General features: G+C 39.5%; 1 protein-coding gene across 1 annotated transcript in view; it reads left to right on the top strand.

Annotated features, from left to right (window-relative positions):
• The first annotated feature begins 3,319 nt into the window (after nt 1–3,319).
• The window catches only part of THBS2 (thrombospondin 2), a 32,453-nt gene continuing 9,462 nt past the window's right edge, over nt 3,320–26,310 (top strand). The window contains exons 1-16 of the mRNA XM_062572201.1: nt 3,320–3,380; nt 4,561–4,635; nt 5,610–6,166; nt 7,696–7,780; nt 11,828–12,024; nt 12,884–13,024; nt 13,281–13,377; nt 14,555–14,725; nt 15,552–15,728; nt 17,030–17,203; nt 17,643–17,770; nt 17,872–18,024; nt 19,082–19,300; nt 22,301–22,408; nt 23,727–23,886; nt 24,961–25,079. Of these exons, the coding sequence (XP_062428185.1) occupies nt 3,374–3,380; nt 4,561–4,635; nt 5,610–6,166; nt 7,696–7,780; nt 11,828–12,024; nt 12,884–13,024; nt 13,281–13,377; nt 14,555–14,725; nt 15,552–15,728; nt 17,030–17,203; nt 17,643–17,770; nt 17,872–18,024; nt 19,082–19,300; nt 22,301–22,408; nt 23,727–23,886; nt 24,961–25,079 (2,568 nt within the window). The 5' untranslated portion in view covers nt 3,320–3,373. The remainder of the gene's footprint in view (nt 3,381–4,560; nt 4,636–5,609; nt 6,167–7,695; nt 7,781–11,827; nt 12,025–12,883; nt 13,025–13,280; nt 13,378–14,554; nt 14,726–15,551; nt 15,729–17,029; nt 17,204–17,642; nt 17,771–17,871; nt 18,025–19,081; nt 19,301–22,300; nt 22,409–23,726; nt 23,887–24,960; nt 25,080–26,310) is intronic.

The following is a 26,310-nucleotide window of genomic DNA, read 5'->3' as shown; positions in this document are numbered from 1 at the left end:
CTGTGAAATTACCTCTGTGGATATATTGTTTCACGATGCTCTTATACAGAGGCTATCATAATGCATCTGTTATTCCTTCATTGATGTTGGAGACTGTAAGACATGGGGAGATACCACTTCAAAGAACAAAAGATTAGATGTGGACACACAAGAACTGAGCAGCTTTCCTAAGACTGTCATTAGTCTGCTGCACGACCCTTGCAACTTACTTTCCTCTCTGTTCCTCTGTCTGGAGTAAATATTGACCTCAGTTGTAATGTATAACAGGTGAAAAAGGCATTACAGGAGGTAGTCCTTGCCATTATTATTGATAATGATGATGATTTTTTGTTGCTTATTCTCATCACGTCTGTAAATTTCTGTCTTCTCTGAATTAAGCATGAGGAAAATAAAGTAAGTCTAACTTTATTTATAAATAAAGTTTATATTTAAAATATAAAATCTAACCTCAGAAATTCTCATGAAATGTGCAACCTCCTTCTAATGCTTTCAGATTTTGAAACTCTTGCTCACAAAAGCAGCTCACATTGCAAACAGAGTAATCATTCATGTAAGTCTCCTTTCATACACATAAGAAATGCAGCATAAGGCCCACTGTTTTTATGAATTTGTAGTATTTAGTAAAAATCTCCAAAGTGCAGGTGGTGCAAGAAGAAAAAAAAATGGATAAAAAGAGGCAAAAGGAGGCGGTATAAAGAAATGAAATGTTAAGGACCAATGCACACTTCTGATGTTCCAGTCTGAAGTAAAATGCAATGAAAACTATTAGTGTGAGACTACTGTTATATCACCAGTACATCATTACACGGTCGTAAATCTAACTTCACAATTTCTCTAACTGCAGTTGCTCACATTCACAGTGTACTAAAAAAGCAGGTGACTGAGAAATGTGAATGTATCTCCAGCATTTTCATACATACATTGGCTAGCTGGGGAAAGTAGAGTGTGAATTCATTTTAGTGAGCCTTTTTTTTTCGGGAATTTTGGAATGAAAATGGTGTTTACCTCTTTAAAGGTGGCCAGAAGAAAGTTAGCAGTGAGCATTTTCACAGTCATGGAAAGAGCAGAAGCAAATCTATTTACTCAAATGTCACTATCCTAAATCACTCAGCTTGAAACAATAAGTTATCAATCCCTCATTCCTGTAACACCCCCAGAGATGGAAAGAAGAGTTTTATTATGTGGTAACTGGTTAAAAACAATCAGGATTAAATTTATCCATTTACTTCCCACTGCCTTTTTACTAACTTGAAAACCTCTACTGAAAAAAAAAGTTGTTCTTATATGAATGTACCAGTAACAAACTGCTTTAATTCAAAGATACTTTCTAGGTCACTTCAGCTCAGCGCTGCTCTCTCTTCTCCATCTCTAAACTCAGAGCAGCTTCCTGACTGAACAACATTGTTAGTGCTGTTCAAAGTCCTGTGGAAAACACATCACACAGCTACGTATAGAAAGACTAAATCTTAATGTAGTGGAGTGATGAGTAAACTCAGTAAAATCTGAGGTTTTGTGAACTTCATTAGCTATTTTTTAAATTCTTGAGTTTTCACAGAACCAAATGTCTTATAAAGACAAAAAAAAAAAAAAAAAAAAAAAAAAGAAAAAAAATCATCTCCTTCCTAATTTGACTCAGTCCCTTGGACCCTGTGAGAAAAGGAAGATCCCTTGGCGCCTAGTACACTGCAGGGCCAAGGCCAGACAAACTAGAAGTAGCTTCCATTGCAAGAGGGAAAGCCAGTGATACTTGAGCTGGCGTTTTCTATGCTAGCTACAAATTGAGCCTTTTGAAGTCTTCCGAGTTCTGAAACATCAGCATGTTTTTCGACTGAAATTTCAAACTGTGATGAGTATGGTAATTTCTCTCTCTCTCTCTCTTTTCTCTCTCTCTCCCTCTCTCTCTCTCTTTTTTTTTTTTTTTTTTTTTTTTTTTTTTTTTTTTAACATTTATGGGATTTATCTGCCTATAGATTTGGCCACACTCCAGTTTCTGGGTTCTGCAGACCAGTTCCACATCTCTTCATGTCAGCTGCAGGACCTTTCCACAGATCTTGTGGAAGCCCGGGTCAGGCCTCAGCAGCGTTGATCCCAATCTCCTCGTTGGACTTCCAAAATGTTTCCATGCCTTGGGCAGGTTCTGCGGACCCATTGCAAGGACCCATTCCCCCGCTTTGTGTGGAGCACGGTGCGTGCAGCTGTGCCCGCTACTCTTCAGTGGGGCAACCTGCTAGTGTGCAAGGTGGGACTGGATGGACACTTTGGGTGAGAAGACACTTCAGTCCTCTCAGCAAGATAGGAAGTGGCGTAAGAGAGCGAGATTCCTTATGTGCTGCTTTGAATAAACCTCCATGAAAGAGGAACATGCCCAGGAAAGCCCACTGCACTCTCGTGGAGCTCAAAGGGGATGAGTGCTTTGGGTAGAGGAGAGTGAGATTAATGGGGGTGCCGAGGGTCATCTGAGAAGTCGCTGGCTGTCTTGCAAAGGGCAGTTTACAGAAGTGGGGGGGGGGGAGGCGAGAAGACTGGGACACATCTTGCCTTTTGAGTTGCCGCCGAAATTTAAAAATAAAATGCATGAAAATAAGAGGATGCAGCCCTCGGGAAGGCTCAGTTCTGGGGCAGAGCTTGCAGGCACAGCGAGCTCCCGGTCGACCTTTCCCCGAGGACCCTGCCGGGCCGGGCCGAGCCGAGCCGGGCCGGGCCGGGGGAGCCGTGCTTCCCGCCCCTGGGTCCCGGCCGCCCCCAGCCCCGGCGCCGGCGGCTCCGCAGGGCCCGGCGGGTCCCGCGCCGCGCCGCGGGCGACAGCGCACGGGCGCCCCGCGGCAAGGCAGGCTCGGGCCGGCGCCACCGTCCCCCGCGGCCGCGGGGCTCCGCCGGCCCGGGGCCGGGGTCGGGGCCGGGGCCGGGGCCGGGGCGCTCGTCCCCGCCAGCGAAACCGCGGTGCCGGCAGGGGCACGGCGAGGCTGCCTCCCCCGTCGGCGGCGCCTGCGGAGGGCCGGGCCGCCCCGGCGCCGCCCGCGGAGGGCGGGCGGGCGGGCGGGGTGGCGGGGCCGGGCTGCCCCGCAGGTAGGCGAGAGCCGGGCGGGCGGCGGGGAGGGGGCGGCGGGGGTGCCGGCGCGGCGGGGGTGTCGGCGCGGCGCGGGCCCGGGGGCGCGCCCCGGCGCCGCTGATTGACGGCGCGGCCCGGCCCGCAGCCCATAAAGGCGGCGTCGCGGCGGCGCGGCGGGACGTGCGCCGGCGGCAGGGCACCGCGCTCCGCACCGCACCGCACCGCACCGCGCTCCGCACCCCGCCGCGCAACGCCCGGCCCCGGCGCCGCCGCCACTACCGCCGCGGAAGCAGCCCGCTTCTCCGCGCACCGCCGGCTCCCCCCATGCCAGGTACCGGGACGTGGCGGCCGGACCCTCCGTGCCGCGGAGCCGGCTGGCAGCGCGGGGGCGGCGCGGGAGCCGCGCTGCTGAGGCGCGCTGGTGGGGGTGTGTGTGTGGGGGGGGCTGCTGCGGGGTGGGGGGCGCCCCAAAGGGTAGGCGGCACCTGCTGGCGAGGGCAGCGGGACCCGCCGGCGCGGGCGGGAGTGTTTTAAACGAGTTGTCGGCGCCGTGTGCCACCGCGGCAGAGCGGGGTCCGCGATGTGAAAGAGGCGTCTCGGCATTTGCAGGTAGACGGCTGTAGCGAAGCACGTCGGGGAACCAAATAAGAGCCCTGTATGGGAGGGGGGAAATCCCCGTCAAAGGTATTTTTCCTGAATCCTTCCAGAAACAGTGTGCGGAGTTATTTGAAGTGTTGAGATAATATGACTGCATCCAGAGGAATGAATGGCTGCGCGTTCCGGGTGACTCAGTCTGCTCCATTCATTCTGGGCGCGCACACGCGTGCAGGCACAGCTATACTGCTTTTAAGGGTGTAATGCCACTGGACAAAAGGAGCACCACGTTACAAAACACTTTCTCTAGATAGGATTGGATTTGGAGTATTGTAAGACTGGGTAAATGAGTGTGTCCGTGTGTCCATATGAGACGGAGAGAGGAGTTTATATGATGGCCATGGGAAAAGGTACTGAAAAGTATCCCTAGTATTAAGAACTAGTAGTTAATGAGATCCTGTTATCCTACTCCATATCCAAAGCACAGATGGAGCAACTACTAGGCTGTATCTCATATCGTCTGTAGTTCTTATCCAGCTTGTGGAAAATCTTGGAGAAAATTACATCATACATTTTCTGCATGTCTTTCCTCTGCTCGTTGTTAGGGACACTTACATGCAAAGGAGCTTTATTTTCAAGACTGAATCTTCTCTCCACTTCATGTCATAATATTTTACTTTTGACATCAGAGCTACTCCCAGGCTAAGGAATTGTGGTGTCATAATCACCAGTAAGAAAGAAGCAGTAGAAGCAAACAAACTCTTAATTGCAATGAAAAACGAATAAATTATGATTTTATGTATATAGTTGGTTATAATGAGAAATATTTTTATGGCATGCTATGAGGCAAATTAAAATATTTGTAGTTGATAAAAGGTTATTTCCTTAATACTTACTACTTTTTGGTTTATTCATAGGAGTTATGCTACAGAGGAGTGGGCTGTTGTGGCTAACTGTCTTGATAACCCTGTGGGCTGCCTCAAGTGCTCAGGGTAAGTTCTGACATGTCTTAGAGGGATGTAGAATAACTTGCAAAGTTAAAAGCTGGTTTAAAAAGTTGGCTTAACTGAGCTAGAGTGTACAAAGTAATCATTTTTTTAAGTGCATTCTTTTTTGGAAAAGCATAGCAGTTGCTGGACTTTTTTGGGTAGATGCATCTTACTACTGGTGAATGAAGATTTGCTAGTAAATATCTAAAAATTGTTTTCTTTAGCAAACCTTAATCTAAAAGTATGTAGTCTCAGAAATAATTGCTATGATGTTTTCTTCTGCAGTGTAAACATATGGTAAAAGTAACATAAGCAGAACCACTGAGTGAGGTGTAATTTTTAAAAAGATAAAGGTAGGAAGAAAAAGCAAATTTAAGTGGAATGTAAATTGGCACAATGCCAAGCCCTCATTTACCTCAGACTTCTTGGCCTAAGTTCTTAAAAAGTGTATCTCTAGCTTCCTGTTGACAAAAGGCTACTTGCTTCTCAATATCTGATTTTTATTAATGACTGTCAAAATGTAGGAATTGGCTTAACTTCCTTATTCTCCCATACATACATGTATATAAAATATATATAAAATGTACATATATACATACATACATATGTACATACAAATATTTAATGATTACATTGTTATATGCATATATATGCATATGTATATGCAAACATACATGTGTATATGCACGAATGTGTGTTATCTAATACTATAAAATATATATGTGTTTATATAATCAAATGTATATTTATACCAGCAGACACAGAAGGAGAGAGTTACCATGTAAATGAAAATGACAGATGGAAAATATGATTCTGACTTGCTAGTAAATGTAGTTTATCTGTGGAAGTAGGAAAGTACTAAGCTTGCTCTTATTCTTCAAGTCTGTCATATAACTGCAACTGCTAGGTGTAGTGTGCAGAGTTATATTTCTTACGACAGTTTTTGTAATCACATTGTTGCACACTGACTTTTTCAGATGGTGACAAGGAAGAGGAGACTACCTTTGATTTACTTCAGATCAGTAACATAAACCGAAAGACAGTTGGAGCAAAATTGTTTCGAGGTCCAGATCCCTCTATCCCAGCATATCGTTTCATTCGGTTTGACCATATACCTCCATGTAAACCAGAGAAATTAAAAAAGATTGTCAAACTTATACGGCAAAATGAGGGCTTTATTCTTTCAGCCACTCTGAGACAGGACAGGCAATCTAGAGGCACTCTTCTTGCTTTAGAGGGTCCTGGCATCAGTGAGAGGCAGTTTGAGATTATTTCCAATGGCCGAGCCAACACCCTGGACCTTATCTACTGGGTGGATGGCTTCCAGAATGTGATTTCCTTGGAAGACGTGGACCTTGCAGACTCGCAGTGGAAGAACATCACAGTGCAAGTAACGGGGGAGAATTACAACCTCTATGTTGGCTGTGACCTCATTGACAGCTTCATCTTGGAGGAGCCTTTCTACGAACAGCTCAAAGCAGAAAACAGTAGAATGTATGTGGCGAAAGGAGCTATTCGGGAGAACCATTTCAGGGTAGGTAGCTTGGAGAAATGAGGTCTGTGGTAAGGTAAGAATGTAGCTACAATAGTTTGAGAAGACAATAGGCACACATTTGTTTGCACAACAACCCTTGGATGTGATGGGGTCATAAATGTTTCCAAGCAGAATTTTCTTCAGAGTATCTTTTGGTTGATTGCTGGATCTAGACTGTGTGAATTTAGGTGTTCCTGAAAGCAAAGGACTGATAAAGTGTAAGTCAAGGAAAAGTGAATACAACCAGTATATGGGCTTTCCTGTGCAAACATCTGCTTTCTTCTCCAGCTGTAGGACTTCTGAATATGTCAAATTTTTGTGGTGATGTGTAGAACTCTTCGGCAATTTCCTTGAAGACACATTTTTGCTGTTGAAAACTGTCCAGTTCACAGGAAACTGTCAGTATTTGTGAATTTTTATTTGAAAAAGCAGCGTATGGGGTGGGGAGAAGAATTTTTGAAGCTGAAGTATATCATGTCAATTCATCCCCCAAAGAATATTTTGGTTTCCCATTTGAACAAGTTTTACTTGCAATTTTTAAAAAATACCATAGAACTTGGAAGAAAAGTAGAATGGAGCATTTTAATCAGTCCTATAAAATTATTTTTTTTCTTTTTTGTGGAAAATGTTTTTGTTTCATTTTGTTTTAAAATGAAGGAATTACACACTTTAAAGTTTTCCTATAGAATGGAAGATCTACTTCCTGTCTCATAGTGGTGTGATCTGGTCTAAGTGCTTTAAGGATATTTTCTTTTCTCTTGCAGTTGAAATCAAATTTGAACTCATGATTTCAAACTTTGAAAAGCCCTTTTTTCATCCAATTCCGCCATCTAGTTTCCAATGAGAGCATGACATGCTAAAGTCTGTAATTAGCAAGAAAGCCAGAAAGAAGTTCTTGCCCTCAGCCATTCATTCCTGCCTCCATGACTAAGTTGGCCAGTCACTTCTACTGACAGAACTGTTTTTGGAGCTATATAGTAACCTGGCTCACTGAAATAATCTGTGGTTAACATTTTTTTTTTTAGATATTTTTAAAGTGAAACAGATACTGGTCTGTTTTATAGTTTTTTTTTTCTCAGGATAATGTCAGCACAACAGAGTGGACAGTGGAGTATGGTACTTGGGAATGAATGGCTAAGGACAGAAGTGAGGTGGTGCACGAACGTCATAAGATGTCTGGCCATCATAGCCAATGTCTTGTGGAACTACAGCCTGAAATGAAGTGTGTTGTATGGAAACAGAGATTTGAACTCAGAGCTCATCAGTTACTGTTTTATTATGACCTATTTCAGAAGACATCTAGTTTTGTTGCTTATAGTTTCAAATGTTTTATAACAAGATTATCAACACAATTTATAACTATATGTCAATGGTTTACTGCATTGTAGGGTGTGTGCGTGTGTGTGTTTGTTTTGTTTTTACAGATTTATCTATGCCTAAATTCAACCTGTAGCATGGGGATGAGATAAACCAGCTGTTGATCAATCTCATCTTGATGCAACTTGTCTTGTAACTGTTCTCTATTGCAGGGTCTTTTGCAAAATATTCAGTTAATCTTTGACACTTCAATAGAGGATGTTCTGCGTAAAAAAGGATGCCAGAGGACCCAATCAAGTAAGGATTTCTTCTCTCACTAATATGGTTCAATTAACTCTGAAAATGAGAAATACCAATGATGACATATTATCCTGAGACCATGACACAGATCCCATTGAAACTGTAGAGAATTCTTGCCAAAGCAAGTTCCTTTTGGTTGTAGTAGGAAGGCGTTCATTAGTGATCATAAATACTTACTAAGTTTTTGTACTAGAGCTCATGGGAGGTACTGCCTGTTTGACTTTCCAGTGTTTGTAGTTTTCAGGAGCTCAGTCAAGAGTCAGAGACAACTGATTGCATCAGAGGAATATGGTGGGTATGTGAGGCAGTCAGGGCTTTGAGGTTTTGTCCAAAACTCTGAAATTCCATTATTTATGTTACTTTGCCATGACGTAAGATACTGAGCAAATGAGTGAACTGCTCACCTCTTTTCCTTATTTGTTCAGATGAATAAATAATTAAGCAGTAAGAAGGCTTACCTTCTTCAAAAAGAAGCCAGATTTTGAAATTTTTGCAATGAAAATTCTCATATAGAGATATGTGTATGAATATGTTTATAGGGTGTGTATGCATATATGTATGTATGTGTATACACATATATCTCTATATCTGAACTTACTATTCTATTTTTCAATCTTGATAAAGGATATTAGTTGGTTATCTCAGACATTCTGGAGGTGTCCCATGCTGCAAGAACTCAAGTATGTTGATGTGTTAGAAATGACTCACGTGGGCTGGAACATGGCCTCAGATCGCTCAGGCCAGAAGGCATGCCTTCATTTGCTGGTTGTGGTCTGTCCCAGCCAAGCTGTTTTCTATACTCAAAATTAAAACAGAATCTACATGTAAGTGTTATACCATACATTTCCCAATGTTTCAGGGTAGAAAAGGGAAGAAAAAAGACAAGAGGAATTCATGAGAGAGGAAGCTGATTGTGATGCATCTGTTCCAAATGCAGAGCAACTTAGAATTACTGATTACTGTTCTTCTGCCTTTGTTAGTGGAAGAAAATGTTTGAGGAGCAGGACAAGCGTGGAAAAATAGAACCTATATTGATGTCTAAGTCCTTGTAATCCCAATAGAGGGATTGCTTTACGAAGGATACAGTTCAGCTATCCTGCTTCATTTTTCTGTAGAAACAGAAGTCTAAAAAGCCCAGGTAGAATCTTAAGAGCATATTCAGCTCTCCAAATAGCCTCATTCAAGAGGCTGGGGTTCTAAATGTAGATAGATTGAACCAGTAAAACCAGCTAAGGGAGATATCTGCAGATCTTTTGTGTTGTTGTCATTGGTTAGAAACTGCAAATTGTTTGACCAAGTGTTTTAAAGAGTGAAAATGAAAACATGATACACTTCCAATGTAAAGGAGAAGCCAATGGGAATATCAAGGGAAAACAGAGTTTTACATGCTAATGCACTTCTTACGAGGGGTTCTTGTGCCCTTTAGTTGTTGCGGTTATAGTCAGAGTATTTTTTAATGTATTTTTCTTATCACATCTGTCAACTACCAATTTTTCAGATCCAATAAAATATACAGATTTTTCTTTATTTGATCATTCCTTAGAGCGGTTTAGCAAAAAAACTCAGTTCACTTTCACTATACAACACCAAGAGAATATTACAAGATGGAAATTGCTTGTCCAAAGACAGATGAGGGCTTGCAGCAGTCTCTGGCTGGAGGTCTACATCAGAATGACCTAAGATACACACAGCTATTTTCTAGCATAGCCCATCTGATTTAATGACCACAGTTCAAAGGCCAGGGGTTAGAAATATGCTACTGACCACAAGGTACTCAAAGTATTTTTGCTTTATTGGCCACTCACTCACTGAGCTGAGGTACAGGTACTAAGATGCCAAATTCACCAGGGAGTGGCCCTTGTGATGGACAGTGAAGTGCCCTCAGCTCTGAGGGTAAAAGAGACCCACTGCTTTTTCAGTTATGGGACTGTATTATCGTAATATATCTTCAATCCCAGTTGGAGAAGGTGCAGTATAGTGAAATGGCACCTTGGGATTGGTGTTGGTTTGAGGATAGGAAAGTATCTGTAGCGTGGTAGTTGCAGATGCTTTAAGGAGGACTTCTACATATGCACTGGGTAGAAGAGGTTACTAAAATGCACCTAAACAGATATATCAGTAAAATCCCTCCCTCTGCTAGATCAACAGAATGGTATTTGCATATGTGAAAGGATACACAGTCTGCTCTTACCGTTTCTCATTTTAAAGATGATGTAGTCCTTAGGAAATTAGCAGGAAGCCAGCAGCAGAGAACTGATTTCCCAGTGATCCCCAGGCATCTTCTTTCACTTACTGCCAACTGCCAGTAGGAAGTATGGATTTAGTTCTTCAAACACAGTTTTGGTTTTTGTTTCCTGCTGAGATTGCAGCTTTAATAATGTCCGTAGAATGTTCCAGTCAAGGCACACTCTACGTTGGCCTGAAAAATATGAAATTATTGACCTGAAAAATGCTATGGGGGTATCTGAGAAACCTAACGTTTCAGTGTGGTAGGAGAAATGCCATCTTTTCAGGGAATCGAGAAGTAGTTGAAATAAACAGTTATGACAGACAATTCTGACCTGTTACGTGATATATCATTTTTTCCATTGTGTAAGTGGAGATTGATAATTATTTCAACTTTGGAACACTGCAGATGATTCGTTGTACACCCTGGCTAGCAGCAGATACTTCATAGCTTATTGAAGAACACATCAAACCAATCATTTTAATTATGATTGAGAAGTAATTCTTTAATGTCATTTTATTGGTTGATCCTTTGTCTTGTATTTTTAGACTTTATGAATGAAGATTGCTTCTGCTCCCATTTCCTTTATTTGTACATTTAAACATAATGCTTTTTTCCTGTGATACCTCGTGTGATTTGTGTTGTATAATCAAGCATCCTCTCAAGTCCTCAATTTTTATAGTATTGCCACCTTCTGTGGCAATATAAATGGTGAATAGCATTGGCTTATTTAGAAGCATGCCTTTTATGGCTCACATTCCTATGCTGATTTCTTCCTTATAAATTGCTTTATGCTTTGCTTCTCCTTTTTATTTGGTAACCATGAGTTCCTATAGTATTACTAAATCTGGTAAACAAGTCTTTATTGGGAGACAGGGGAGGATGGATTTCTCTGTAACTGATACCAAAGATGAACATGTCTTAGAGTCCCTACAGAAAGCTTCCTGGGAAGCCAAAGGATATTGAACTGGTGAAGAGTTAAGGCAAACTGTATTATTCAGTTACCAGTATTGCAAGGAATAAAAAAGCTCACAAAATTTCAGTTTAATGACAGCTATATGGAGAAAAATCTGATTATTTTATTTTTTATTTACTATTGATATTTTCTGTTTTATTTTTTTCAATAATTTGCTATAGACAGGAAGATCTTCTAAACTTTTTTTTTTTTAAAAAAAAAAAACACATTCAGTTCTCCCTATATAATACACCAAAATTTTTATTTTACATAAGGGCTTCCTAATGGAGGAATATTTGGAGGGCCAGACCAACTATTCAGCCTGATCTTAGCTTGACCTTCATTTCACTTCAGAATTAAAATATCATTACAATCACTCCTCTGAGTATGACAGCAGGCAGTGTGACACAGAGCAGCCCAGAAACTGGTATAAATTGCAGAATGGTCTGAATTTGATCCAAGTAACCATAGGATGAAAGGGCAGAGCAATGGCAAAGGTTTCTGTAAGGAAGCTCCTTACAGAACCATCTTTCATGGTTTCTGGCTCTCAGAGGATAACAAGTCTTTTTTTTTTTTTTTTTTTTTGATATTGTATCCTTTGTTACACTTTCTTCATTAAGGGGTATGTTGCACTGCCAGCAGTGTTCTTTAGTGAAGACTGTGTGAAACAGAGCTTGGCTTTTAATTTTGAAAAGGAAAATTGGAACCAGCCAACATCTAATCCCTCTCTTTTATTAATGAGTATAATACAGCATGAGACTGTTCTCTATCTACAGATGCCAGTTGGTGATTGCGGCAGGCACCTGTAACCTCTGAAAGAACATTGTACACACAACTTCTTTTTTCCCTCTCTTCCTACCAGCTGAAGTGAACACTATCAACGAGAGCACTGAAATCCTTCACTTGAGCCCTGCTGTCACAACTGAGTATGTGGGTGAAAAACCAGAGAAGAAGGCAGAGTTTTGTGACCGCTCCTGTGAAGAGCTGGGAACAATGTTCACTGAGCTCACTGGCCTGCGCATTGTGGTGAACAACTTAGCTGATAACCTTCAGAAAGTGGTAGGTACCTGTAAGCCTTAAGAACTGAAAGAGGTCTGTTATGCAGTACTCTTTGCTCTGGCACTTTGATCCATACCAACAGAGAGGAGGAGGTAGGTAAGGGTATCTGTGTGCGCATCTGCATACTTGTCTGTGTATCTATGTTATGTAGATATAACTTACATTTTTAAGGTGACTACTAAAGTAGTTCTTGAGAATAAGCTCTTTAATTAGGCTTAGCTTTCACAAGGAGGGTTTGAAAGAACATACAGACATACAGACACATATGCAGGGTGAAATCAAGACTCTAAAAGATACTGCAGATTTGGCAATTGGAAGCTAAGGAACCCAACCTTGCCTGTGTACTATTAAAGCATTATTACCATGTACATACCATTTATAAACACACCGGTAAGTGGCTACACAGGGCACCTAACTAAGTAAATGCATGGAATTTTTGCAGTTAAAATAACATGGTGACATTTTACTGAAGTCTGTCCCTCTCCGAATTCTGAACGAGTTAATCCTTTCTGAAGGTTGCTTATCAATATACTGTATCTGTCTATATATAGTATACTATATATACTATATCTCAGGAGTAAAATCTTCCCATCTAAAGAAGAACCATACTGGAAAAAAGAAACCTGCTAAGAACAGCTTTTCCTTAGGGTTGCTTAGCTGTGGTTGTACTATTAGCTGAGGAATCACTATGCAGTATTGCAGTACTTGAAGGATTGTTTTCTGTATGTACATAAATGTGTAAAAGTACAAGATTTTTGTAATTGAATAATTAAATCCAGTAGTAGGGTTTTATGGCTTTAGTCTTTCTTGAAATGATTTGCTTTACAGTATTCTTTTTTTCATTTATTTCATCTTTTAGTCTGAAGAGAATCAAATTATGTGGGAATTGATCGGACCAAACAAAACACTCAAGAACCAATCAGTTTGCTGGCAGGATGGCCGTGTCTTTTCAGATAATGAAAGCTGGATTGTAGATAGCTGCACCAAGTGTACCTGCCAGGTAAGACTTTGGAAGCACTCTTCTCTGCAGAAGTCCCCAGCAGATTTACTTCAACTTAGTAAATCTAGATCTGGTCTGAGTTAATACTCAGATCTTGGCCCAGGCTTACTGAAATATATCAGAAATACTCCTCATTTCCATGACGTTTAGAAGAAATCAAAGAATTTCTGTACCATATAAAACTTTCCAGAGATATTTACCTTTATTTGCTTTTGTATGTGAACATAAGCCAGTATGTTGATTTCTTTGCCTGTAGGATTCTAAAATTGTGTGCCATCAAATCACCTGCCCCGCAGTCTCTTGTGCTGATCCATCTTTTATTGAAGGTGAATGCTGTCCAGTCTGCTCTCATTGTGAGTATTTAGCCAAGGAAAAGGCACCCTTTGACAATTTTTAAAACCATTACTTGTAGGTTAGAGGGTCCAAATCAAATAAGAGGTCCAGACAGGTAAAGTCAAAGAAGAACTTATTTATTCACCAGAATCATACAAAATAATGTGGGTGGTCTAACTTACCTTCTGGAGGAGTTGTTCTCTCTTCGGTGACTATATATGTAGCTTAGGTGTAACCTGATAACTTACCTAGCTAAGCTAAGCACAAAAAGTTAGAGGCATATTCCTCCCCCATCACGTTTTTCAACGCAAGGCGTTCTGATTTTTGTTAGTTTGCACTGTTTGCTTTTGTTTCTTTTCCACACCTCCTGATCAAACAGATTAGGATGTCTTCCTGCCTCTTTATGGAGGATATGAAACATTTGATTGGAAATCTACAAGTAGTTTGATGCAATATTTATTAAGAGTGCAAGTTATATTTGCTCTCTGTTATTTTGATCCTGTTACTCTGTTCTATTTCCTCTCTTTGATATAATGGTTTACTTGGCAGAACGACATTGGCAAGATGTTGCAGATTGTGAACTAGAATGACAATTGTTTTAGTAATTTCACTAAATTGTTTTAATAATTTCACTAATTTAGTGAATGTGGTGTGAATTCAGTACATCCCACTCTGTACTAGACAGACCTATTACAGGAAAAAAAATCTAGCAATACTTTTTTGATTGCTTAAGATGTTCTAAATAAAAATGAATACGCTAGAATATATTCAGAGGTTTTTGCCTATTCAAAGCATAGGGCACACTCCTATAATGTGCTGTTGTTCGCATTTATGGTTGTGTTCAGAGGTGGGGCCACCTCTCACAATATTGACCCATATTCCAAAGTTAGGGGCGTGTGGGAGCCAAGTGCTTGGCTCAGTCCATTCTAGAGATGGTGTCTTTCTTCCTCCAAAGATCAGTGCCGCAAGTAAGCATACGACATATAGGAAAATTTAGACTCAAGATTCTAATCTGAGATGACCTCTGGTTACATTAAAATAAATTTCCTGCTTCAGTGGCAGCTTGGAAAAACAGAACAAGAGAGAGCAAAAGCACAAAGCTTACGTTCCACAAAGGAGAAGTGGAAACCCCCAAAATAGGAGGTTAAAAGCAGCAGGCAGTGCTAAGCCCTTTTTCTTTAATCTTCTGTTCTGCAGCTGATGACAGTGAGGAAGGCTGGTCACCATGGTCAGACTGGACAAAATGTTCAGTTACTTGTGGCTCTGGCACTCAGATGCGGGGAAGGTCGTGCGATGTTACCAGGAGTGCTTGCACAGGCCCACACATCCAGACAAGAATGTGCAGCTTTAAGAAATGTGACCATCGCAGTAAGTAATAAAATTCCACCTCTTCAGAAAGCTTCTTCCAGCTTCTCTGAGCAGAAACAATCTTCTCTTGGTTTTCTTAAAAACACCTGATAGTCAGAACTATATGTATATGTATAATTACAGTAGCTATCATTAGATTTTTTTTTTGTCATTTATCCCCATTCAAATTTCCTTCTTTTCCTGACAGTTTAGTATGTACATGCATTCCAGGCTGAATTATGTTAAATGAGAAGTAGTGGGTGATCTTTTTTTCACATTCAGACTGGAGTTTCTTCTTTGAACTCATTTTGGAGGCAACATGTAATTCGTGTTCATATATGTAGAGAGAGGATATTGATCTGCCATTCATTCATGATTATTAGTACATTCTATTTCCATAGTAGTGTTTAGGAATACAATAATTATAGGAAAGTTTTTCAAAATATCAAACTGTTTTAGTATTTATTACACTTAAAAGTATCAAACTCTCTCCCTAGAACTGTAACTCATACTGTTGCACAGAGCCTCTCTATCTATGCTACTATGTACCTAAAATTAATACTCAAGCTACTAATTGTCCAAATGTTTGTTTAAAAGAAGTACTTGTTCTATTGGACAAATTATTTTTAAATAAAATAACTAACATCCATGTTAGTCCTATGTTGGTCATTAAGATTCTTAAGAAAGTTGTACTTGAACATCTGAACTGAAATGTTGGGCTTTGTAAGTGACAGTGATAGGACATTCATATATGGTGAGAGGCTTATTAGAAGCATAAGTTCATAGTGAGTTTGTATTCCTGCTGCAGGTGGGCTATTTCCTTGAGTTTTGTTCTTTTCTCTGGCAGTACGTCAAGATGGTGGCTGGAGTCACTGGTCTCCCTGGTCTTCCTGTTCAGTAACCTGTGGAGTAGGAAATATCACTCGTATCCGCCTCTGCAATTCCCCCATTCCCCAGATGGGTGGGAAAAATTGTGTGGGGAACGGTCGTGAAACAGAGAAGTGTGAGAAGGCTCCATGTCCAGGTAAATCTGTGGACTTAAATCCAAGATGAAATTCAGCTAGACTGTTACTGCATCTTCTCTTCATATAGATCCAATTTATGGTGAATTTTATGGCAGAAAATATAATTTGTAGCTTAGAGATGAAATCCCACCTTTGTTTGCTCTGAGTTTAGAGATTTAGCATGAGGTTCAGAGGATAGTGTTTGTGGAGCTTTTGGGGGATTGGGAGTGAGGAACCTGGGATTCCTTTTGTGGTCCTGCCACTGACTGGCTCTGTAACCTCTTGAAAGTCACAACAGTTTTGCATGATTTAGTTAAGTGTTACCATGTTAGTTTGTCTCACAAGGATGTTTTAAGAATGATGACGATGCAGCCTGAGGTTCTGTAAACCTCTTAATTTGTGAGTTGGCCCTGAAATGTTAAGAGTTTGAGAAATCTTTTTGTAATTCAATGATTCATTTCTGCAAAGCACAAAGGTAAACATTTTCTTTCTTAAAAGAGGTCGTAAAATATATTGAGTATAGACACACATGCCCCCAATAATATGTATATGTGTATGTATTTTAGACTTATGCAAGCCATACTAAACCCATTCTGGATTGTTTCTTTTGTCCTCATCTTCTTTCTTTCTTTCTTTCTTTCTTTCTTTCTTTCTTTTTTTCTTTCTTTCTTTCTCTCTCTCTCTCTCTCTCTTTTTTTTTTTTTTTTTTTACCAGACGAGAATAATAGCTGCAACAAAATGTAATGGTCACACTAAAATTGTATGAAACAGTGGACTTATGTCTACGTTCTCACAGTAGTAGAATAGTTAGTTGCATTCAATTAGTATATTCACAGAGAATAAGAAATAGCACCACATATAATCAGTGGTCCTTTCTGGATTAAATGAATAGTTAGTGAACAAGATGCCTTCCTGAGAACACTGTTGCTATAAAAAACCATAGAGCTCTGGTTTATCAAGGCAAAATTTTGAATCCTGTAGTCATGTGCCGCTCTCTGTACGAAATGGAAGGTTAGTAGGGAGCTTTGAAGTCACTGTGCTTGTTCCTATCAGTTTAAGTGGAAATACACAATGTCGGTGGGCACTGCTTGTAGTTTTGAGTTATTGGCCAAAAATGCCTATAAAGCAGCCGAGTATTTATTATGTGGTTGTTTGTTTCTGAAGTATTGTTATCTCAGTATCAGTCTGTGCCAGCATCTTTCTTCCTCTGTGCAGTGAGAAGCTGTCTTTGGTTAGGAATCTGAAGAAGAGATTGTTGTCACTGTCACCAAATGTTCTCAGTGTATGGCTTATAGTGCTCTTCTCTGCTTGTGTATTCCAGTGAACGGTCAGTGGGGCCCTTGGTCTCCATGGTCTGCTTGCACTGTTACCTGTGGAGGAGGACTTCGTGAGAGGTCTCGCCTGTGCAACAGTCCAGAGCCACAGTATGGAGGAAAGCCATGTGTGGGAGATGTCAAACAACATGATATGTGCAATAAGAAGGATTGCCCAATTGGTTGGTATTTAGTCAGTCGCTATTCATAATCTACATAACTATTATTGCTGTTATTTCTTTAATGGAAAACACATGAACTGACATTGTGAAATCTGCTAATTACACTTTTGTTTCAGGAAAGCACTTCTGACTTTCTCGATGCTGTTTAGATCAGTGAGATTTTATGCATATTCTTAATATTGAGCTTACCTGAACAAGTATGCCTCTCTATCAGGTCTCAATATGCTGTAATATATCCAACTCGATGTAGCAATCTGTAGTATTTTTACATTCAATTAATATTTTATTAAATGGATTTAATAGCCCTAATTCCAAGGGGTTTATCTGAGTGTATTCCAGCATGTGTGATCTAAGCTAAAGAATAGAGAATACCTGTTTTTTAAATGTAGTCTTACAGGCCTTCTATGCTCCTAACTCAATGTACACTGTCTTTTGCCAGATGGATGTTTGTCAAATCCTTGCTTTCCTGGAGCAGAGTGCAACAGTTACCCAGATGGGTCTTGGTCATGTGGGCCATGTCCAGCAGGCTACCTTGGCAATGGCACAGTCTGTGAGGATCTTGATGAGGTAGACCTGATTTCTGTTAACATCAGGAAATCACTGTAAATTTCTCATTGTTTGTGAATTATACAGTCATCTAATTGGGTTCTTTCTCTATTTTTTGGTAGTGTATAGCTGTACCAGATGTTTGCTTTAAGGTGAATCAGGTCCATCGCTGTGTGAACACAAATCCAGGTTTCCATTGCTTGCCATGTCCTCCACGCTATAAAGGAAGTCAGCCCTATGGGGTAGGACTGGAAGTTGCCAAGACAGAGAAGCAGGTGAGTGATGTTGAAGAGTTTGATGGCTTAGAAATTGTGGCATTCTCACTTGAAAATATCTGTGAATGGAAAAGGTGATAAACTTGAGTGCCAAGCAAAGAGAGCCTGAAATAGCTAACTAGCTCCAAAGTGTTTTTGGTTGAAGTGACAAAATATTGACTCTGACTTTTTTTGCAGGTCTTATTTTCTCGTCATCTACACAGCTGGATGAAATGAGCATAAAATGCTAGGAGCAGGTTTTACTTCCCGGCTGAACACACTTTATTTCTCATGTCTAAATACCTACACAGGGAATTTGGAATTGTAGAATTAGGATAATTATCTTCATAAATACACTGCTGTGAATGTGGATATTGTCAGACATTTGTCTGAAGTTCTTAATCCCTAAATCTCAGTGGGTTAACATCTATGTGCGGGGAAGGATAGAAGGAAGTAGAAGTGAAATTGAAGACTATGGTTTGATAGACAGTTAAGACAAAAACATTGAAACAGATGTCATGGGATGCCTTCTTTCTGCTGTTGAGCTAACCACAGATAGATTCAACATGTGAAGTGTAAATGCAAAACATATGCTAAACTTAAACTCTTCAGATACTGTCAATAAAAATAAGCAAAGTGATAAGAACAGGTAATAAAAACTTACAAGAGCAGAATGTGAAAATTCATGAGGCAGTTTCTTTGTTTTAAAAAAAGAAAAAAAGATAGCACTTTCAACCTAACAGGTAGAACACCAAAAGAAACATGTGAGTATGGTCTACCTTCTGTTATAGAAACTGAATGGGGATTAATGACATCTGAAAGAAAGCAGCTTAAACTAATCTCTTTAATTGCTTTTTGAATAGTGTCCAATGTTTTCTGTGGTTTATTTTAATTATTTTCATTATACACATTTTCTGGAGTTGTGAACTGACAGAGCTATATGGCTTGCAACCACAGTTAGATTACACAGTTTCTGTCTTTAGGCGTCTAGGTAACTGGTCTGGTTTTGAAAAAACCGAGGAATAGAGTTGAATGCAAGTATCATCACCTTTCAATAAACATTCTATATTTGTTACAGGTGTGTGAACCTGAGAATCCATGTAAGGACAAGACACACAACTGCCACAAGTCTGCAGAATGTATCTATCTGGGCCATTTCAGTGATCCCATGTACAAATGTGAATGTAGGACAGGTTATGCTGGTGATGGACACATTTGTGGTGAAGATTCAGATTTGGATGGCTGGCCTAATAACAACTTGGTCTGTGCTGCTAATGCTACATACCACTGTGTGAAGGTAAGTAGAAAAAGGGTGATAAAAAGCCACGTCATAACCAAATTTTCTTTTTATAATAACTTAATTTTCTGGTAGTTGCTTTTATTTAAGCCTTGACTGTTTTAGCATGCTCTTTTTTCTTTGAGGTGCTGTGAAATGTGTATCCATTTAACTCTAGACCCAGTAAGGGATAGGGGATTCTCGTGATGAAATCCAGAGTCCTCCGCTTTGGGCTTCTTCCTGTTCAGCATATAGGGAAGGTTGGGATGCCTCTGAATAGTACACTGAGCAAGTGCTGCCTAAAGTGCATGTATGGAGCACACAGCTAGCTAGAACTAAACAGGAATCTCTGGTAGCAGGTGAGTAAGAAATCCTACTTGCAAGGCTTGTAACAAGATACTGACAACCACTTCAGGTCTGCAACTCTGAATCACTTCTTGAACTACCTCTTCCTTTTAAAGAGTTAAGCAGAGTGCCTCCTCTGTGAAATTTGAATTTAGAGTGTGAGATAATGTTTTGACAAGAGGAACCTAAGAGATGACTGAGTAGAAAGAGTAACAGACGGAGGAGTTCTTATTGCAAGAGCTCAGGGGGAAAGGACGGAGATTCGTCTCTCTCTTACCATTCAGAAATGTGGAGTGTCAGCTCTTGGCCTCACCGGGAGGATGACCTACCTTTCATGTTAGCTTTAAAGCTGGCATGGGATTACTTTCCACCCTTGCTGCTGAGGATTGCCATTGTAGTGAAAAATGAAAGACTGCTCTGCCAAGGAGAAAATAAGCATCAGGGAGCCTGAAAATATTTGGTTGTAGATTTAGCAGTAGCTACCTGTCATATATGTTCCCTAGGATGATGGTCTTATGTTCGTCTGAAGCACCCTGTAGCTCCTCTTTGGCTCACTGGCCTGGCGTTCCTTCCAGTGGAAATTAAGTTGCTGAAAAGAGATGAGCACACTTCAATGTCTCATCCTGGTGGGGTTACACTGCTGTGTGAAAACAGACTGAGTGTTGTTTGAAGGTCACAGGTTTAGATACACCCTAAATGGCGGGCAGGTAGTTCCCGGGATCCTATTTATGAGTAATGACCACACTGGTGATTGGTAGTTGAACGACAAGCAGAACAGAGGGGCATGAACTTTGCAACAGCAAATTAAGCAACTAGGATGAAGTGGGCTTTACCTGAGCAGGAGGCACACCAAGAGCTCAGTTTTAAATACCTGTCAATGGTAGCACTGACATTGCTGGATTACTTGCATCCTTTCACTAGGGCATGGGCCTAAGTATTTTGCTGAATCAGTCGTACCTGCAAGGGCAATACATTCTCTCACAAGGGTGTTTTTTCTTTTCCTTTTTTTTTTCCCCCTTTCTTCTTCAGCCCTTTGGCCTCTCTGTCTCTGCATTAAAGCCATTTACCTCTAAAACTATCATGAACTTCTAATACAATAACTTTCAATTAAAAATATAATGGATAATAAAATGAGACAAGTTGCACAAAGGCTAGGAAAGTTGGAGATCAACTTTCAACAAGATCAGCTGGCTTAATGAGAGAGTTGGAAGTCACTCAGGTTTCTACTTGAAGTCATGAATCTGGCTTTTATCAGCAGAAGGGAGGTTCAGACATTGGTAGACATGTGAGCTTGTAATACTGAACTTCTTCACCCTTGCTGATGTCTGTTCATTGTGGATCCAGCCAATTCAGCAATCACAGATCATATATTCTTTCTTCTTGTCATCATGATCTGCAACACATTGACTCAAGATGTAACACAATTGAGCAATTTTCATTTAAAACCCAACATGCTGAAGCCATTCAGAAAAAGCTGTTTCCCAAAGTTGATTCATGTGTTTCTATAATATATGTATATATTGATCTAATAGACAAAAATGCTTTATTTAAATGGAGAGGAATGTCTGTTAAAAATACCAGGTTTTCTCAGATTAAAAAGAGGAAGCCAAAATTTCTTTCTTGGAGCTGTTAGTGTCTGAATATTAACTTATTATCTAATCAAAGCTATAAGAATTAGACAAGTAATTGGAAATAGTAATAAAAACTCTTAGCAATATATTTTAATGTAAATTTCTTTCATTTACAAGAAAGTTGCTTTTATTTTTCTGTAAGAACTAGCGTACTAACACACAACTTGGTAAATGAGTAAGTAGAAGAAACATTTTTTTTTGTGTTTGTGCCTCAAGGAAAAAGTGACAATAACATAGAGGATTTTATAGATATGCTTACATTTAGACAGTGGTAGAATTACAATTTGGTTTTATCTATTAATATTAATATTTAACAAGAAAAATATATTATAATATATAATATAATATATTAAAAGTGTGGTCATTTATTTCCATTTTTTTCCAATCTAACCTCAGACTTCCTCATTTAAAGTAATAATTCTTTACAAATCTATGATACAAAACAGAGATATGTTTGACTTTTATTTTGAAAGCCATGGTAGTATTGAGAGTGCCAAGGTGGTACTTCTAGAACAGTACAAAGGCATGTTTCTCAAAACTCTTGCTTACAGTGTTCTGTTTCATTGCTGTGGACTACTTCATTGCAATAACTTTCCATGTGAACAACTGTTTCTGAAGATCATATCCTGGCATGTATTTTTATTTTTATGGCAACAAAACCTGATCATTTTATATGTAAAAGCTTCAAATTTACTTCATGAGCTGTCTGTAGAAAGTTGATAAAACAGTGCATGTGTATGTGATGTGCATGTTCTCTGCTAGAAGTTCTGATCTAAAATTTACTAGAAACATCTCTTTAACAGCAAAAGAGTTGGGAAATAGAATGACCTGCAGATACATTTCTTTCTTTACTTTCATTACTTTCTTTACGGTATGAGTTGAATGAACTAATGTCTTTGGCAACAAACAAACATAGAACCTTTGAAAAGTACTTGTGGTTTATTTTCTTGTTTTGTAGCTCTAGTATACCATATCTGCTCTTCTGCCCAAGCAAGTCAGTCTGACATAACGTAAACATCATGTACTCTTTATTTCTTTTGGACAGGATAACTGCCCCCTTCTACCTAACTCTGGCCAAGAAGACTTTGATAAAGATGGCAAAGGAGATGCCTGTGATGAAGATGATGACAATGATGGTGTTGAAGATGACAAAGTAAGATGCATTTCTTTGTCTTCAGAATGTTTAGGTCTTTTAAGGATAACCATTACTAAAGACAAAAGCATTATTGTTCAGCTGCATTGTTCAGCGCTGCTTTCTCTGAATGATGTCTTCCTCCTGGGCTGAGAAAGGTCAAAGCTGAGTAGCACTGGGCAGAGGAAATCAGACCTGGGGAACCCTGAGCTGAGCTACATGCTCCATGTAGCTCTCATCTTCTGTGATTCAGTGTGAGCTCCTCGTTCAGCTGTACGCAAGAAAATGGGAAAGGGCATTTCAGTTTAACAGATACTGGATTTTATATTTTGTAATGGGAGAATGATAGCACCTTTATATTCGAAAAGCAGGTAAGTGCTATATCTGAGGTATGTTGGGAACATCTTAAGGTATGTGTAATAATACCTATAAACATGGCCAACATCAAGTGGAAATGGCAGGTGGAAAATAACTAGCCTGCTCCATACTTTTCTCCTTTGGATCTGCCCACAAGACTGAGATTCTTTTACTTGCAGAGCCTAAAAGATAGACAGTCTAAACCTGTTCTCTCAGCACCCTCTATAATCAGGGAGAGGACAGAAGCACCTCCACAGTGGGATTCAGCCTGCCTTTTGTAGGCTTATCCCTGTAAAAAAGTATGTAATTTAGGGATATTTGAAGCATAAAAATTGTATTTAGTGGTAGATTTTTAGATTATGGACTTAACTGAAATGAAAATTTCAAAGTTCTCCTAAAAGGAATAGTCAAAGAAAAGAATATGTTGAGTCAGAGTATTTCATTTCACCTTTGCCTTTATAAATCCTTTGCACTTTGTTATCATATGCAAGCTAAGGCAAAATACAAGAAAAAGAACCCTTTTTGAAATGAAAAAATCAAAACATTTCATTGATATTAGCTCGTTCCAAAAAAGTCAGAATATTGATTCTAGTTCATTCAAAAAACAAATTGGTGAAGTTGGCCTCATTTTTGCAACACATTCTGATTTTTGGAACAATACATATACTAGTAGAATACAATTCTGCTGAAATATCTGAGTATAGAGACATTTTAACACACTGTTGCCCTCCTACTGTGATGTGGTACACACTTTGCATGCTTTATACAAAAAATACATGGTGAGGCAGGCTGCACAGAAACAGTTCATTTACCACCAAGATCTCCAGTGTAGATGCGCGCTTGTCCATTGGTAAAATAATGTATTTTCACTTTGACCTATGCCAGGATGAATAGGAAGAGAAAAGTTACTACTTCATAGTGTGCTCTCATGCCCTCAGTTCAAGTTGTAATTTATATTTTTCAATCTTTTCTTCCTCCCTAGGACAATTGCCCTCTTCTATTCAACCCTCGTCAGTTTGATTATGACAAGGATGAAGTTGGTGACCGCTGTGATAATTGCCCCTATGTGCACAACCCGGCTCAGATTGACACGGATAATAACGGAGAGGGTGATTCATGTGCTGTGGATATTGATGGAGACGGTATGTTTTTAGTGAAATTAATCTATTTTTCTATGGAAACATTGCAAAGTGCACAGCACTCCAAACATATTTTGTTTTTAAAATGTTATTAAAGAGACTTATTTTATTTACCAGTGCCTATGTGTCCCAGTTTTGGTCAGAATAAGAAGGGGAGAAGCATAGAAATGTTTTTAAAAAGTGATATCCTTGCAGCATTTCAAACTTATGAGAATCCAGAAATACTAGAAGCTGAAGAAGAAATCAAGTCTTGTTTTTTTTAGTAAACTTGTAAACTTGTGGGTGCTTATCTGAATTGAACTTTTAAATGTTTTAAAATCCTCTCATCCTACAAATCATCAGGTTATTAGTAATACTATGAGAGCTCTATATATCCATCAAAGGGAAAATGTAATGTCATGTTATTCACTGAAAGACTGTACAAATATCCAGAGACCATGTAACATCGAAGATCCATGTGTCTGTTCTAGACAGCTATGCAAACATATCTTGATTTTGCTTCTTTTCAGCATATTTTTGTATTCTATTCAACATATTTTGAAGGGGGTTATCAATTGAATAATGATATTTCCTGAGGGAGAACAGTTTCTGTTGAAAATCTGGTATGCTGTACAATGTGATGCACATGTTTAGTAAGACAAAATCATTTATTACTGAGGTGGCTATATATTAATGCAGTTGCTGCTATATGGAGCTCTTCAGAAATTCCTTCACGATATAGCTGTCCATTCTGTGCAATTTCTCAGAATGTCTGGAGAGAAATTACAAATCAAATTATTCAAAAATGAAAATTATTCCAAAATTTCAGATGTAATCAGGTCTTAGGCTAACAAAATCTCTTTGGAAAAGAAAAACAGAAGTGTTTATTATAACAAGAAAAATGGGATTGATACCATATTTTTTTCTAATACTAGTCTTTTCATTATTTCATTTTTCAATGTGCTGTTGCAGCAATCAGAAGGCTGATGAACCCCATAAGAGCCTTGCTTTTATAGTGGTGACTGGTATTGTATATGGCTATCTGTGCTGGATGCTCTATCATACCAATTTCTCTAATTTTTTTTTTCCTTCCCTCAGACATTTTTAATGAACGAGATAACTGTCCTTACGTCTACAACACAGACCAGAGTGATACTGATGGTGATGGTGTTGGCGATCAGTGTGATAACTGTCCATTGATGCATAATCCAGACCAGGTAAATGTTGGAACAAGGGTAGAAATGAGAAGGAACACATTTGCGGAAATAACTGGAGCTGTTACTGTTTCTGTTTCGTTACAGTTGCATAATACAGGTAGACTGAAAGAACCGTACTGCGTACGTGCACCTGACATTGTCACGTGCGTGGTCCCTACTGCAGTATGCTGCACCACTTTAAAACTGCATTAATATTTAACTGGAACCAGTGGTCTCTGATCACCTGACACATTGTGTTACTGGTGCTAGAGATGTTCTGTGATAAAATATCCCTTGTTTTACCTGCACACATACATAAATCACACTGGTGTTGTACTGTAGGCTTTTTAGCAGAACATATGCGGTTATATATATGATATATTTCCTGCCCCTGAGGAGACTCTGACTAAAGGGAAAAGGCTATCTAAGTGATAGAAAGCTCAGCTGTTTGTCCAGGGATATAGAACAGTTCAGATGAGTAAAAGGGTGAAAAGAAGAAACAGTAAAACATGTTTTTTCAATACTTTTCAAGGCTATGACACTTCATTCCTGTCTCTTGTGCAGGTGAATGCTCTGGGATTTATAGTAATAAAGAGTAAATGAAATTTGCTTCACATAATAATATTACTGAGGTCAATAACAGTCTTTCATACCATAATAAAAAAAATTACTGGAACAGAAAGATTTATATGAGAGCTGCACAAATTACACAGAACTGAATTGTCTTGAGATAATAAATAAATGTGAGAGAATATTTGGCTGTTTGAACTGCATACGGTCACGCACACCTGTATTTTGTGCCTGCAATATTAATTATTTTCAAGGGAAGAACTTTACAACACAGCAGTCTGTTTTATGAAGTAATTACATCAGAGTTGCAGGCTTTAGTGTATTGAAAGAATAATCCTGTGCCCATTTCAAATTCTGACGTTGTTACAGGAATTGCTATCAGTCCCTCTTAGCTGTAGGGCTGAACAGAGGGATCTTTATTGCTTTTCTCCCATCTCAGGTTGTCAGATCAGTTTGTATCAAATGATGGGGAAGTAGAATGACAACGCCTATAGTTCTTTTGTACCCTCAAGCCCTTTGAATGTTTTCTTCTCCCATGGCAAGTCCAATTATTCTCAGGATTGCATTTAGTATGCCTGAGTTTGTTGGTCCATGTGCACGTAAGTAATGTCAGGCAGACAGACACATCACATAAGTGCATTGCCCAGTTTGCAACATCCTCATGGTCCAGAGATCATGAGAA

This window comes from Rhea pennata, chromosome 3, assembly GCF_028389875.1.
Source record: "Rhea pennata isolate bPtePen1 chromosome 3, bPtePen1.pri, whole genome shotgun sequence".
Taxonomy (NCBI): domain Eukaryota; kingdom Metazoa; phylum Chordata; class Aves; order Rheiformes; family Rheidae; genus Rhea; species Rhea pennata.
This window is presented reverse-complemented; position numbering and strand designations above follow the sequence as displayed.